Here is a 14,714-nt window from a genome sequence, read left to right as displayed (position 1 = left end):
CTCAGGTAGATGGTGAAGGCTCAGGGTGGGGCAGGACAGAGACCAGGAGCCAAGGGGGCAGGGCTCACATTGGGATCCAGAGAAAGATGGAAGCTGGCGATGGAGCCCAGGAGGGTGGGGCTTGACGACACAGCTCTGCTGGATGCCTGAGAGCCAGGGGGAGAATCAAACAGGGCTCCTAGGCCCTTGGCCCCAGAGTGGAGAGATGGCAGCTCTGTCTCTGTCAGTGTGTAAAAGTGGCTATGCCTATGTGTGTACAAGGTCATCTATGTCCAGCTGTGTGAGCACAAATCATGACTGTTAAAACTGGCTAAGCCAGGCATGGTGGCTCACGCCTGTAACCCCAGCTACTTGGGAGGCCAAAGCAGGAGGATCGCTTGAGCCCAGTTTTGTTTTCTTTGTTTTTTGTTTTCCATAGCGACTAACACCTGTGTTATTGAAGTTTGAATGGAAAGCCTCTGTAATGAGGCCATTTATCTATGGGGTGTCAACGAGCATGTCTCTGGCCTATGAGCCTCTCAGGGAACTGGTTATGTTTTTCTGCTTTAAGTTAAACCAATGCTTTACTGAGCACTTACTATGTGCAAGGCACCACGTTTCAATAGATTATCTCATTTAATCTTAGCAACCCTATAAAGTACTGCTATAAAGGAGTACTATTATCCTCATTGCATTTATATGTGGCAACGGAGGCTTAAAGAATTGGGTAACTTGCCTATATTCACAATGCTTGGAAGTGGCTAAATAGGACTTTTTAAGAAAGAACAAAAAAACACTGGGCGTTGGAGCCTAGGAGTTTGGGTCCAGCCTGGGCAACAAGATCTCATCTCTGAAGAAAACAAAACTAGCTAAGACCAGAGATCATCTCATTCAACCTCTTCACTTTACAGGTGAAGGACTAGGCCAGATCAGGCAAGGCCCTTGGCCCAGGTTTGTAAGGCTAGTTTGCCTGGAGCTGGGTCTACATCCTGGTTCCCTGAGCTTTCCCTATGCTGTTCTACGTACCTGGGTTTGGGACACACACATCAGTGGACATGTTTGGAGGTGTACTTGCATGTGTGTGTGCATGAAATGTACATGTGATTTGTGAGCCGGTGGGCATGTCTGTCAGAGCTGGTGCACACACGTGCATATTAGTACGCTAGCATTTGCTCATGGCGCACTGGGACCCCAGGTTTTCTCTCCCACTGAGCTCATTGTAACCTGTGCCTGCTCCCTCTCCCCCAGGGTTTGCTGCTGGTCCCAGGTTCATCTCCTCTGCCCTGTCCCTGTCAATGCCACAGCTCTCTGCTGAGCTACCAGGGACCAGCAGGAGGCCTTCTACCAGCCCATGCTTGAAAGGCAGCTGGGCAGAGGCCAGGATTCCTGGCTGCTTCAGGTGTTTTTAGCACTTCCAAGAGCATATGGGTCTCTTTCCCACCATCGCTGACCTGCTGCCTCCCCTCTGAAGGGGGGAGGCCTGGGGCGGAGCAGGCCAGAAAAGTGATCTAGGGCTAAAGTCCCTTCACATCTATGACAAGTCTCCCATCTAAGGGGCAAAGGGAGTGGCAGCCTCCCTGGAGGGCAAATCCACATTCCCGTGAATTCCACACCAGCCCCAGGCCTGGACCCTGGGCGCACGTGGGGCCTGCTGATGTGAGGTGGGGAGGGAGACCGTGGCTGTCTACCTTTCCCCAGAATGTGATTTGCATTGCCCTAAACCATCACCCCCTCGGGCTGGCCTAGAGCTGAGTCAGAGTAAGTGAGTAAGTAGCTGCCGCTGCATGGGGACAGGCGGGTGGCGTCTGAAGTCCCTCCATTAGAGCTCGATCCCCCCACACCGCCCCCAGCCGCACTTGCGCGGTGCCCACGCAGCTCACTAGCTGCCGTCACCCCAGGACCAGACAGTAAGTCAGCTTTTCAGGTTTTTTTCCAGTAAATTAAGAGCAAATTTTAACACATGAAGGGGAAGAGAGAATAAGTGGGGATCGGATGCCTGGAAGAGGGACAGAAAATGTGGGGGCGCTCACACTTCTAGTCACTTAGATTCTCTCTCTATGCCTCAGTTCCCTTGTTAGTAAGATCAGGATAAAAATAACATTGCCTGTCCATGGGGTGACCATAGGTAGCACAGAGGAATTAAGTGATGGCAGCTGAGCAGAGCACTGTGTAAGGGGAAGCACGTGTGTGCCCGTCACTGCTGAGCCGCAGTGAAGGCCAAGAAGCCCCCCGGTGAGGCTGAGAAGCTCTGAGCCCCCAAGGTTCTGCTCTAGCCAACACCTTCCCCTCCAGCCCTGTGGTATCTCTCTCCTCAGGGGCCCTAAGACCGGAGAGGGGAGAAACCAACGCAGGTCACCCAAAAAAGTAAGCGGGAGGGAGATTAGGCCAAGCCACAGTGGGAACTCGGGCTCCGGCCCAGCAGGCAACCACAGGCCTCCCTGCCTCTTCCCTTCTCCAAGAGCCACATCCGCATGCGTGTGTGTGCTGACCACATGGGTGACCCCAGACACCTCTCCCTGCCCCACACCTGACCCGCTGCTGGTCCTGGCCCTAGGATCCTCACAACAACGTCACCAAGACCCTGCTGTTCACGTGGGAAGATGCAGCCAGCCAAGGACCCCCTTCACAAATACCTGTGTTTGGGGAACGCCGGAGCCTTGGACCCCAGCCACTAAGTCAGCCCCTCCTCCATCCTCCCCAGCCACAGTCCAAGACAGAGGCACACAGAGAGACAGGCACATAGGGTCACAGAGTCAGACCCTCTAGCCTCTCTGAACTGGAGAAACTAAGAGGTTTGGGACCATGAAAAACAGACTTAGGGATGAAGAGAGCCACAGAAAAACCCACACTCGTGTCCTGGTCCCATGCTCAACCCCAGGCCCCCTCAGCACTATCAGGCCCTCTTGTCCTACTCCTCCCTCCTTCCCCTGCCACCTGTACCCCCTTCAATGCCATCTACCCAAACCTCAAAGAGAAAGTACGGGTGCAGCATGTGTGAGTGTGTGTGGCTGGTGGAGGAGGGGCGGGGAGAACGGGAAAGGGTCTGGGGGGGCAGCAAGAGGAGCTGAAAACATGTCTGATGATAACACACCTTCAAAAGCTACCCCTGGGAGCCACTCCCTGCAGCAGCAGGTGGTGGGAACCCAGATTGGGGAGGGGGAGCTGAGTAATCACAGGATTACTCAAACTGTTGCCCGGGAACCTGGCCTGCCAGGAACTTACCATGTAAGGGCCTGCTGGTGCCAGGAACCGGAGCCAAGCAGAGGTCAGGAACCTCTAGCCAGCCCCTGCATCACTGCTCCTGTGGCCGCCCCAACTCTGCCGTGCCCACGCCCACTGTCGGGAAGATCTTCGTATCTCACCTACAGCGCTCTTCTGAAGCTTACCAAAAGAAAACCCTCCAATTCCACAGGCTTCCAAAAGGACGGAGAAATGCACAAATGCACATGCTAGCGCCTTAAATCACCTAGTGACTGAATGCTCTTTGCATCTCAAATGGGAACACTGGGGGATTTCAAGCCCTGATCCAGGTTCTGCACTTTAATAAGCTTCCAGTCGGGGCCTAAGCTTGCCAGTGTTTAGCCTACACTTTGAGTAGCAAGAATTTAGTCCCTCTTTCTGCTTTTGTGCCAGGCTGTTCCTTCCAGGGGATGGGGGTAGGGTTGGCTATCCCTTCCCAAGCTCATTCTTGCATCTTCCCTGCCACCCAGTGGGACCTCTAAAACTTCATTCTGAAACAGTACTAGAAAAAGAAAATGGATCTCCTCTGGATTGCTTCAGAGATTGAAGTATCCCCAGGAGCATCCTACCAGAACCCCCTATGAGGAGAAATATGGTAGAGACAAAGTGGTCCATCCTTCTCCACCTCCAACCTCCTCTAATCGCACCCTTCTCACAGCTGCAAGATTCATTGATAGTGCTCTTTGAATGCATCCAGAGCCTGGCCCTGTGCCACCTTAGGAAGCCAACCCTGAGCCCTGTCCAGGTGCCCTGTACCACAGAGAGGAAGTGGTAGGAGCCAAGGAGGGGCTGCAACCAGGGGATCTCTCCCCTCAAACCCCAGAACCACCCCCAGTCATAGTGGAGGATGGGTTCAGAGAGTGGAACCTTGGAGTCCTCATCTCCCCCTGGTGCCCTGCCAGCCTAGACATGGGCCCCTCCCTCTCTTCTCTTTCTCTCCCCCTTTTCTCCAATGGATATTGATTAGGAGGAATAATAATAGACATAAGTGGTAGCTAAATTCTTACTCCGTGCCAGGCTTTATATACATTTTCATTTGATAATCACAACCCTCCGAAGTGGGTGTTACTAGTGTTGGCCCCATTTACAGATGAGAAAACTGAGGCCTAGAGAGAAAAGTGGCTGGACTAAGGTTACACGGCCAGAAGCGGCGGATCAGGCATTTGAACCCAGGTCTCTGTAACTCTGGAGCCAGCGCCCTCAACCATTAAGCTACCTACTCTGAGGATGAGATGCCCCAATGCGCCAAGGAGAATGGGATAGAGGACAAGGTCATTGGCTGCAGGGGAAAGAGTATGAAGTGAACGTGGTGGGTTAGGAAATAGAATTCAGGGAGGAAACCCACAGAGCTAAAGCCAGGGCTGGCATCTGTATAAAGATCCTAAGAAATATTATATTATTGTGTCCCAACTCTTCCTCTGTGGTCCCAGCCTCTTCCTGCCCTTCCCCCTCTCCCTAAGGCCAAGGTGGGACAACTTATCCATCCCCACCGAGCTCCTGTGGACTTCTCCAGAAGACCACAGCTCCTTTAGGGCATACACGGGGTTTCCACACATCTCGGTGGGCCTCTCTTTGCAGAAATGAATGAATGAATGAGACAGAGGAATGCATCTCTTTTCTTAGCTTAGTCTCCTTCTCTCCCCTCAGCCAGAACGCTCAGTCCCTCCCCCACTGAGACCACAGCTCCTGGCCAGGGGTCCCTTGCACACCCCCACCTGTCACCAGCCTCACTCCTTTCTCAGCTCTCAGTTCCCTCAGCTTCTGCAAAGCTGGAAACCAAGGTGGTAGGTGCCACCACAGGGGAGCAGGGCCGGGTGGGGGCCAGGGGAGAAGCGGTTGTACCCGGTGAACACTGCCCCCAGCGCAGGCCAGGGCCCCCCCCACAGCCGTGGGGAGAATTTTCTGCTGATACATCCCGATCCCAGGGCTGAGAAAATAGTGAAGCTAAAACTCAGGTGGGCGAGGGAGAGTCTGGGGCTTTGAAAAGCCACGAAAGACAGCCAGCCACCCAAAACCCCCTCCAGGTGCCCCCGCCACCCCCGCAGTCTGGGACAGGAGAAAGGAGGGGAAACAAAAGAATGAGTGAAAACAACCAGTGAATGGGGGGAGGGGATGAATCACAGGAGGAAGCTCTGAGGACTGGAGCCCAGACGTGGCCTGAGCAGCCTTCCACGCCTCCAGGACCCTAGTGCCTCCTTTCCAGAGCACCTCTGCCTCCAGGAGGGCAGCTGCCCAGAAAGACCTGGCCCCAGCCCCCGCCCTGCCCTCCCTCCATCCTTTCTGAGCCTCACAGCCCCAGAGAAGAGGCTGTACTACAGCAGCAGGAGGAGCGGAGGTTAGACCTCAGAAAGGACCAGCTGTTTGGGAACAGGAGCAAGACCTAAGGCTGCCTTCCTTGGAAAGCCCTCAGCCCTCAGCAAGTCCTTGCTCCCTGTTGGTTTGAGTAAGCAGCACAGAGGCAGGGGAGGGGGAGAGTGAGCCCCTGATAGGGACAACAATACCAACACACGTATTTTCATCATAATGGGACGGGCTGGGACTCTCCAAATTCTAGTGCCTTGGGCTTGAGTGTTTGGGATTTCTGCGAGGAAAGGGAACGAGAAAGGCGCAGGAGTGATGCAAGGAAGGAAGAAGGCCTTTATGAAGTCTTCAGAAGGTTCTGGGCTCTCAGGGTGAGATCTGTGGCACCCTGGGGACTTGCAGTTCTTTCTGGCCCAAGGTTCCTCACCATCACGACCAGACTTAAGAAAGATCAGGGCACAGCAAAGACAGGCATGTGACCTCACACCCCTGGCCTCCCACCTCCTCATCTAGGCCTAAGGCCAGGGCCTTCATGCCCATTGGCCCCACACCAGCCATGTCCCTTAGGGGGAGACGGCTGGGCCACCCTCCCTCTGGCTGGCTGGGAGTCTCTTTGGCTAACAGACATTTCCTCCCTACTTGACAGCAGCAGGCCACCATGTCAGGGACCCTGTTCCCTCCGCCATCCCTGTGTGGAGTGTCACAACCTCTGCACTTCCCAGGTACTGCTTCCTAGACCAGTCCTGACTGCGTCTCCACTCGGCTGCTAATCTTCTGTCCCCACCTCTGCCTGTGTGTGTGCGCCGGGGGTCTCCCGCACTCCTGCCACTTCTAGGTGTCACGCCTCCATGTCTTTGGATGTCCTGGGGTTTCTCCACCCGTGCCTCCCTCTGGGCATTACCCTCTCCCCATGTGCTCCATAAATCTGCCCTTTGAGTTCGGCCTCTGTGTCTCCCATCCTTTGGTCTGTTTCTCCTCCTGTGCGTCTGGACCTTGGTCTTTGGGTGTGTCACAGTCCCAAGGCCCAAGTCCTCTGACTCTCCTCACCAGGGTCAGATAACCTGGGGCTATGAGATACCCGGAAACATCCAAGTGAGAAGGACCAGTGGCACTGACCCCCAATTGAAGGAGACCCCTGTCTCCTTCCTGCCAGCCTGTGTGGAGCCGTGTGTGTGCATGCGTGTGTGTGTGTGTGTGTGTGTGTGTGTGTGTGGGTTTCGGTGCGCGCGGGGGTGGATATGAAGGACAGCTGCGCAAGCATCTCCCTCAGACGCTGCTGGGGACTCCTGCCCCCTGGCCGGCTTGAAGCACACCCAGTCATTGCTTCCCAGGGTTAATTTGTTGATTTGGGGCCATTTGTGGGAAGACCAGACTGTCAGCCTTTGCTAGTGGGGAGCAGCCAGAAAGGGGACTGAGGCTCCAAGGGGCCCTCTTCCTGTGTCAGAAGCTTTTGGCTCTTCTCCCCACCCCTCCTATGCACCCAGCTCACTCCCCTGCATGGGAGCCCCCTCCTTTCCTTCTGTCCTCTGGGCAGGCTGTGTCTCCTTCACTACCTGGGGGCTGCCAACCTCAGGGACCTGGGCTCTCTCCTTGGTCCTGGGCCCTTAGAACTGGGAGACTCTCATAGTTGGTTCTTTTTTTTTTTTTTTTTTTGAGACAGAGTCTCACTCTGTTGCCCAGGCTAGAGTGAGTGCCGTGGCGTCAGCCTAGCTCACAGCAACCTCAAACTCCTGAGCTCAAGCGATCCTCCTGTCTCAGCCTCCCGAGTAGCTGGGACTACAGGCATGCACCACCATGCCCGGCTAATTTTTTCTATATATGTATTTTTAGCTGTCCATATAATTTCTTTCTATTTTTAGTAGAGATGAGGTCTCGCTCTTGCTCAGGCTGGTCTCGAATTCCTGAGCTCAAACCATCCGCCCACCTCGGCCTCCCAGAGTGTTAGGATTACAGGTGTGAGCCACCGCGCCCGGCCCATAGTTGGTTTTGTTGTTTTGTTTTATCTTAAAATTCAGCTCCCTTCGTTTGTGGATGGTAGACCAGGGCCCAGTAACTTGACTTGTCTAAGACTACATGTCTAAGACAGTGACACAGGCGGCACCAGAACCTGGTCTGTAGACTCTCCATCCATGGGTCTTTCCAGGATCCAGGGGGGCCTCCCTTCTGTGGCTTGTGGGAAGACCCCAGGTTGAAGCTGGGGCTGCCTCATGCCTCAAGCCATAGGGGCATGAGCTTCCCTTTCCCTGCTTTACCCTGTGCTCTGAGAGGTTCTCTGGCTTCCCTTACACAAGGATGAGGGGCTGTCTGATGTGCCCACCCTTGCTCTGCTGGACAGCACAGGGGCTCCAGACATCTGCCCACCAGCTGTTGGCCCATGGCTCCAAGCCAGGAAGAGGGTGAGGCCGAGGTCTTTGTGCTCCACCTCCACTGCCTTGATCCCCCTATCAAACGGACAGCTGATACTGGAGGAACCCCCCCACAACACACACGCACACACATAAGCACATGCATACATGCATGGGGCACCCAGGTTGGAGTCCATGTAGTCCTCATGTCCCTGGCTTGGGCAGAAGGCACGGTGGCCCTGAGGCCTGGACGCTGCAGTCTGAGCCCTGCTGACTGCTCACCTCAGTTAAGTCTCACTGTCCTGCTGCTTCAGGGCACAGCAACTCCTCTGGCCTCACTTTTACCCCACTCACAAGCAGGTTGGAGGCACCGAGGGAAACATCACAATAGGAGCCCGAGAGTAAGTTCAGGGCCCCCGGTAATTACCAACCTCCATCAGCTACTAGCTGTGTAATCCTGAGTGAAGGACTCAGCCTCCCTGGGTCTCAGCCTCTTTTTGTATAATGAGGGCGTTGGATACCTCAGTACTCTTGGAGATTCCTTCCAGAACTCACGACAGAGGAGTTCCTCAACGGTCCTTTCACCATCACTGCCGTAAGGGAACTGCCTGGGGAGCGGGACTCCCCAGCTACTCCACCCATGTCCCAACAGATCGAGACCTTGACCGGATGCACCCTGCCAGGGAGGAGCCCTGAGCTTTCCTCACACTGTTCCCAGGACGCCCTTGTTTCCAGAGGGCTCAGGGATGATGACAGGATCCCGGCTCCCCCCGCCCAGGTGGCCCCATTCACTTACTTCTCATGACTGAGCCTGGGCTTTGCTGGCCTTGGCTCCCAGTCCTTCTCAGCAGGGTGGTACAGGAGTGGGGCGCAGCTGGCGGCGAGGTGGGGCGAGGCCCTCTCAGCGGTGCCTCTGCCTGAAACTCTGCACCTAGCTCTCCCCCAGTGCTTCTGGGCAGGGGGGTTTAAGCTCCGCACCACACAGGTGGCCAAGTGACACCCCCCTACTCTGCCCCCCCAGGGGTGCAGTGGGAAGATGACAGGCACCCCACGTGGCCAATCTGGGCCTGGGGCAGCCAATCGCAGGGGGCGTTGGAAAATTCCAAAACCACATGCGACAGCCACACGTGGTAAAAGCTGTTTCCACCCACCAGGGTGTTCTGGCTGGGGAGCCGAATGGAGCTCACACGAGCCTGGGGCCAGGTTTCTACTCCTCCTCCCTCTGAGGACCCTCCGAGCCTGACCCTCTTTGCCAGGTGACTCCAGGGACAGGGATGTTTTCTGAGGTAAGTCCAGGATGTCTGCCCAGGATGGTGGCATGTGCTGCCTGAGGCCCTGTGGACTGCCAACAGCTGTGCCAGGTGCGATCCAGTCAGGGAGGTTCTCCCACCACCCACCATGCCCAGGCTCCTCCCTGCAGACACAGTGTACACCCTGGGCTGGGGCATAAATGAAGATAATGTAGCACTGATAATCATCAGGCAAATACCCGAGATGTGCTGGAGGGATTGGTCCATCAGAAATATCCTTAGGGGGAAATTGCTACAATTGGAATGCAGGTAATGATAGTGAATTCATCAGCATATCACATTCATAATCTATGTGCCAGAAATGGTTGTAAATGTTCTATGTGGATTATCTAATGCTCACAGATACTTTATGAGGTACTACCATTATCCCCATTTCAAAGATGAGAAAACTGGCTGGGCGTGGTGGCTCACGCCTGTAATCCTAGCACTCTGGGAGGCCGAGAAGGGAGGATCGCTCGAGCTTAGGAGTTCGAGACCAGCCTGCGCAAGAGTGAGACCCCGTCTCTACTAAAAATAGAAAGAAATTATATGGACAGCTAAATATATATGTAGAAAAAATTAGCCGGGCATGGTGGCACATGCCTGTAGTCCCAGTTACTTGGGAGGCTGAGGCAGGAGGATCACTTGAGCCCAGGAGTGTGAGGTTGCTGTGAGCGAGGCTGACGCCACAGCACTCTAGCCTGGGCAACAGAGTGAGACTCTGTCTCAGGGAAAAAAAAAAAAAAAAAAAAAAAAAAGCAGACCCCACAAAGATGAGAAAAGTAAGACACAGAGAGGTTAAGTAACTTGCCTAAGGTCACACAGCTGGTAAGTGGTGGAGCCAGGATTCAAACCCAAGCAGACTGGCCCCAGAGTCTATCTGAGGGATGGGTGGGTTTCTCCAGTTCAGGCCTGCTTTTGAGGGTATCTCAGCCTGGGAGATCTCCTGGCACGTGAGTCTCTCTGTAGTTTCTTGGCCTATGTGTCCTTCAAAAGGGTCAAACAATTCCAGAGGCTCTTTGCAGCCTCATGTCTGCTCTGTGGGGTAGCTTGGCCTTGGGAATCCCTCTTTAGGGCCCCTCAGGATTCAGGGCTCCTCTTGGTCTGGGGATTCCCCCTGGGTTCCTCATCTTGGACCCCCTTCTTGGGATTGTCTCAATTTGGGGGACAATTTGCAGAGTCTCTCGGCCTGGGTGAGGACTTAATATCTCCCGATTCTCTAGGCTAACAACCACCTAAGAAGCCTCTGATCTTGCTAGCACTCCAGCAGCTCCTCAGCCAGGTACAGGCCTTTTCCTGCCGGCCTTCCCAGTGCCCACGAAGCTGGGCAGTGGATGGGGGAGGGGCTGTCGCCTGGATCCTCCTGAGGACACTCATGGGGTGGGGTAGGGATGGTGGCAGAGGGCCAGGGAGGGGATAAGGAGGCAGGGTCCTGGCTGAGGTTTCTGTGGTAGGAGGTTAAGCGTAGGAATGGGGTTTGGCCTCTCCCAGTTCCCGCTGCTCCAAAAGTCCCCCTGCTCCCCCCACCCACAGTCCCTGACCCCCTCCCCCAGCTCACCTGCGTCACTCCCTGACCCGCTTTCCTCCCAGGGCCCTGCTCAGCATTTCCGTGGGGCCCTGTGGCTCGCGGCAGGCAAGGCACCAATCAGGATTATGCTGAGCAAAGCAACCCCCCACCTGGGAGGATGTAGCATCCTAGATGGCCCCCTGGCCCTGGCTGCCCAGCTCAGGGAGGAGGGTGATGCTTTGCTCTCTGAGATGTCTTTGCTTGGAACAGGGAGGCTCTAGGTGATTTTGGCAGTGGGAAGGATGGCAGTGAGCTCTCAGGAGGAACTGGTAGGCAATCAAGGGAGGCCTAGAGAGGTCCCCATCAATCCAGGGACCCATGCTCACAGAAGTGCTCAGGTGCTGAGGGCATGCATGGTCCTGATGTGCATAAGCTTTGGGACTGAGGTGGAGTGGGTGCATTTGTGGGGGAGTAGCCTCTCCCACAAACTAGGAGAGTTGATCTGATGTGCTGAGAGGTCCCTAGAGAGGATGCTTACTCACTAGTGTCCATGGGAAGTCCTTTCTAAGCTCTAGCGCCCTGCTCACATGCTGTAGCCTCAGTCTTCAGGGCCCCAGGGCACAGTGCGTTCTGTCTCTACAGAGGTGAAGGCTTTCCTGCACTTTCCTGCGCTCCAGTGTTGCACAGCCTGGCTCCAGGCTGGTTCACACCTCAGGATGTGTTAACCACACCAAACCTGGCTCTGCACCACAAAGCCTGGTGCAGGCTCCCTGGCCTTGAGTTCACACCCCCACCTCCACCTCCTTCCTCCCCTGGTCCAGCAGCCTGTCCCACCCCCTCCCACCCACCTGCCTCTGTCCAGCATCTCTCTTCTCCTCTCGTCAAGGTCACGGTTCCCTTTCCCGTGGTTCTCTCCTTGTTTCCTTACAGAGCCCTTTTACTCTTCAGTCCTCTTCCTTATCTCCTCTTGCCCCAGTCTGTTTTCTCACCCTGCCCCTTCCTTTCCTGTTTTCCCAGGCCACCCTGTCCTCAGCCCCTGCCATCTCCGCCCAACCTCTGACTCCCCCAGCTCCCTGGCTGAATTCTTCTCCCTCTCACCACACCCTGGCACCAGCTCCTGCCACCCCCTACTCACAGGTGTGGGTCTTCTTTGCGGCCAGCAGCTCTGTAAAGAGAGGAGAGGGCGTCAGCACCCAAAGTTGGAGCCCCCAAGGGCCTGAGACTCCCCCCACTCCCAAGATCCCATACCACCTCATCCCTTGCCAGGTGGGCTATCCTTTGCTGTGCCCCTCTCGCCTTCCTCCTCTGCCTTTCCGCCACGCTGGTCCTCCTCCAAGTCCTCCACCAGGCTCCTCACTGCCTCTGGTGCTTCCCCGAGCTGCTCCTGCCCGGAGTGCCCTTCCCTCCCACAACCCAAATCTAGCAACTTCTTTTCAGCCTTCGGGTCTCAGACTGTGTCTCTTCCTGGGAGAAGCCATCCACGCCCCATCCCCACCCTGCACACACGCAGCACCTTGCTTCTGATTTCCTGGCACTCGTGGCATCACCTGACTGCCACAATTGTGGCGTTCTCTATGAGATGGGTCTTTCCTTTCAGACTGTAAACTCTGTGAAGGCAGGGACACCGCTCCTTCACCATGTTATTCCCAGAGCCCTCCATAGGACTTGGCGCATTAGAGGTGCACAATAAATATTCTGCAGCCAAAGGCAAATCTCTGTGGGAGGGAAGTCTCTTGGTTGCTTGTCCTTGCCTGAAAGCAACAGGGAGCCCCAGAGGTATGGGGTTGGGAGTAGGAGGGAGAGGACATGTGGGGGAAGAGGAAGGGAGAGCTGCAAACACAGAGGCTTCTCTGGCTTCCACGGGCCAGGCGTTGCTGGCCACCGGCCCGCAGAGGAAGGCGTCGCTGCTGCTGCTGCTGCTGCTGTGTGGCCTGGTCTGCGTGGAGACCAGGCAGTAGGGAGCACAGGTGGGTGGACGGGGTACAAGGACTTGAGGACTCCAGAAGGGGCAGCTCTGAGGGAGAGCCTTAGCTAGAGCGCCGCTGGGGCTTGCTCGTCACACAGTTGGCATTTAGGAAACACCTAGCTAGGGAGCCCCTGGCAAGAGACTTCCTCTGCCAGTCCTTGGTCCACTTCCTATATCCACACAGCAGCTCCTCACAGAGCACAGGGCCAGTCTTTTGTCCCAGAAAGCGCTTTGGCCCTGTCTTATGCCCCCTACAGCTTCTTTAATCTCTGACTCTGTTCTTGTGTTATTTTTGTGCAGTTTGCTGTCCAATCCTAATGCCCCCCGCCAAACACTGCCCCTCTGCTCAGGAGATGTGCCCCACTGGCAGGCTTTTGACACAGGGCAGCGTGGGGGAGAGTGGGTGCGGGGACAAGACTGCACAGAGAGGGTGTGCCCCCACACCCCGAGTGATCCTGTCCAGCCCCACCCAGCTTCCTCCCTGACGTGGCACCGGCTCGGTTCGTGCTCCCCTCTCTTGCCCCGGCAGCTGAGTTCTTCCTCCGCCAGGTGGCCCTGGAGTTGGCAGCTCTGGCACTCAAACTTCTCCCCTCCGTGCTCAGAGCTGACTGAGCATGCGGCAGTGGGCGCCTGCCTGGGGGGGCGCCTGCCTTGGGGGGCTCCTGCTTAGGCCATGCGTGGGGCCGAGGACCACCTGACTTTCTGTCCTTCCCCGACGCCGACCTGGTGCCCCACATTCTCTGCAAAAATGAAACCCCACACCCCTGTGGGGGCCAGTGGGGAAGAAAGTGCCAGGCCAGTGGTCATGGGCAGCTGTCAGGGTGTGGCTGCCCTCTCCCCGGCCAGGTCTGTCACTCCTTAAAGGGCAGGTTTCTCCAATGGGGAATGAGACGAAGCTGGAGCTGCCAGCGTCCCAGCCGCTGCTGCCTGGGGTCCTGGCCAGGCAAGATCAGGAAAGCAGTGTCCCCACCTCCTCCCAGGGGCATGCTCACACCTGGGAGCACCTGCCCACATTCTGATCCCTCAAGGGATCGTGGTCTAGCTTCCCTGACTCTGCTCTTCCCTCCTCCCCCTCCTCCACCTGTCTCTTCCTCCTTCACTTCTTCCTTTCTTTCCCCTCCATGCATTTCCTGTTTCTCCCCTTTTCCTATTTCTCCTCCTCTGGCATTTCCCCAGCTGCTCCTCTAGTTCCTCCTTCAGTTTCTATCAACACTTGTTCTGTCTTAGCCTCCTGCACTGCCCAGCCAACCCATTGCTCTCTCCTCCAGCCTTTCTCTCCCTTCCTTCCTCACTTCCAGTCTCTTCTCATCCCTCCCCTCCTCTGGACCTCCTGGCAGTCTCTTCCACCTGCCTCCCGGGCTGTGGGGCGTCTTACCCCTCGAGGCTCGGTGCTGTCTCTGTGGGGCCCTGTCCATGGGGCAGCTCCCTGGGTGCTGTCCTTGCTGCCCTGGCTGCCCAGGAGGGCAGGGAGCAGGGCCCAGGGGAGGGAGGAGGGACGAGGGAGGGAGCACCTGGCCCGTCAGCAGGCAGGGGAAAGGAGTGGCTGGCAGAGCGTCCTGGCACCAGGAGGGGACATGGGGAGAGAGCAGCTGACCAGAGTATGGAGGCTTGAGGAGAAACAGGATAGGAGAGAGGAAGGGAAATAGCATTTACATTTATTGATCACCTACTGTATGCTGGTGCTTCTGCCAGGTACTTTATGTAACTCCATGATTTTATTAATACTTTGTATAAATCCTCACAACACCCACCACAGGGAAGCATAATTATTCCAGATTCATCAATGAGTCAGGTGATGCTCAGAAATATTAATGACTTGCCCAAGGACGTACACAAGGACAATACATGGTTGAGCTATGATTTTCTACCTAAGACAGATGATGTCAGGAATAGGAGCGATGAGGGGAGGAGAGGGGAGGAGGGGAGGGCATGTTTGGGGGGATTCTGCCTCTTCTCCAGAACGGGGTTGGACTCATCCCAGTCATGCCTCAGTTCCCTGGAACTCCCTGCTGCCCTGCCGCTTCCACGTGCTCTCGGGCATTGAGGGCGAGGGGCAGGCGTGGAGGAGTGTGCTGGGGCAAAGGAGC

The 14,714-nt window shown here is 55.9% G+C and overlaps 1 protein-coding gene across 3 annotated transcripts in view; it reads right to left on the bottom strand.

Moving 5' to 3' along the window:
- Nucleotides 1–14,085, bottom strand: part of RORC (RAR related orphan receptor C) — a 28,479-nt gene extending 14,394 nt beyond the window's left edge. For 2 of the 3 annotated variants that reach the window (XM_069480578.1, XM_069480579.1), the window contains exons 1-2: nt 14,003–14,085; nt 11,797–11,826 (exon numbers count right to left, since the gene is read on the bottom strand). In XM_069480578.1, coding sequence (XP_069336679.1) covers nt 11,797–11,826; nt 14,003–14,042 — 70 coding nt within the window. In that variant the 5' untranslated portion in view covers nt 14,043–14,085. Of the gene's footprint in view, nt 1–8,661; nt 9,629–11,796; nt 11,827–14,002 lie in introns of those variants that run through there. The other variant, XM_069480580.1, reaches the window with a different exon arrangement.
- Between the last annotated feature and the right edge of the window lie 629 nt (nt 14,086–14,714).

This window comes from Eulemur rufifrons, chromosome 8 (assembly GCF_041146395.1).
Source record: "Eulemur rufifrons isolate Redbay chromosome 8, OSU_ERuf_1, whole genome shotgun sequence".
NCBI lineage: Eukaryota > Metazoa > Chordata > Mammalia > Primates > Lemuridae > Eulemur > Eulemur rufifrons.
This window is presented reverse-complemented; position numbering and strand designations above follow the sequence as displayed.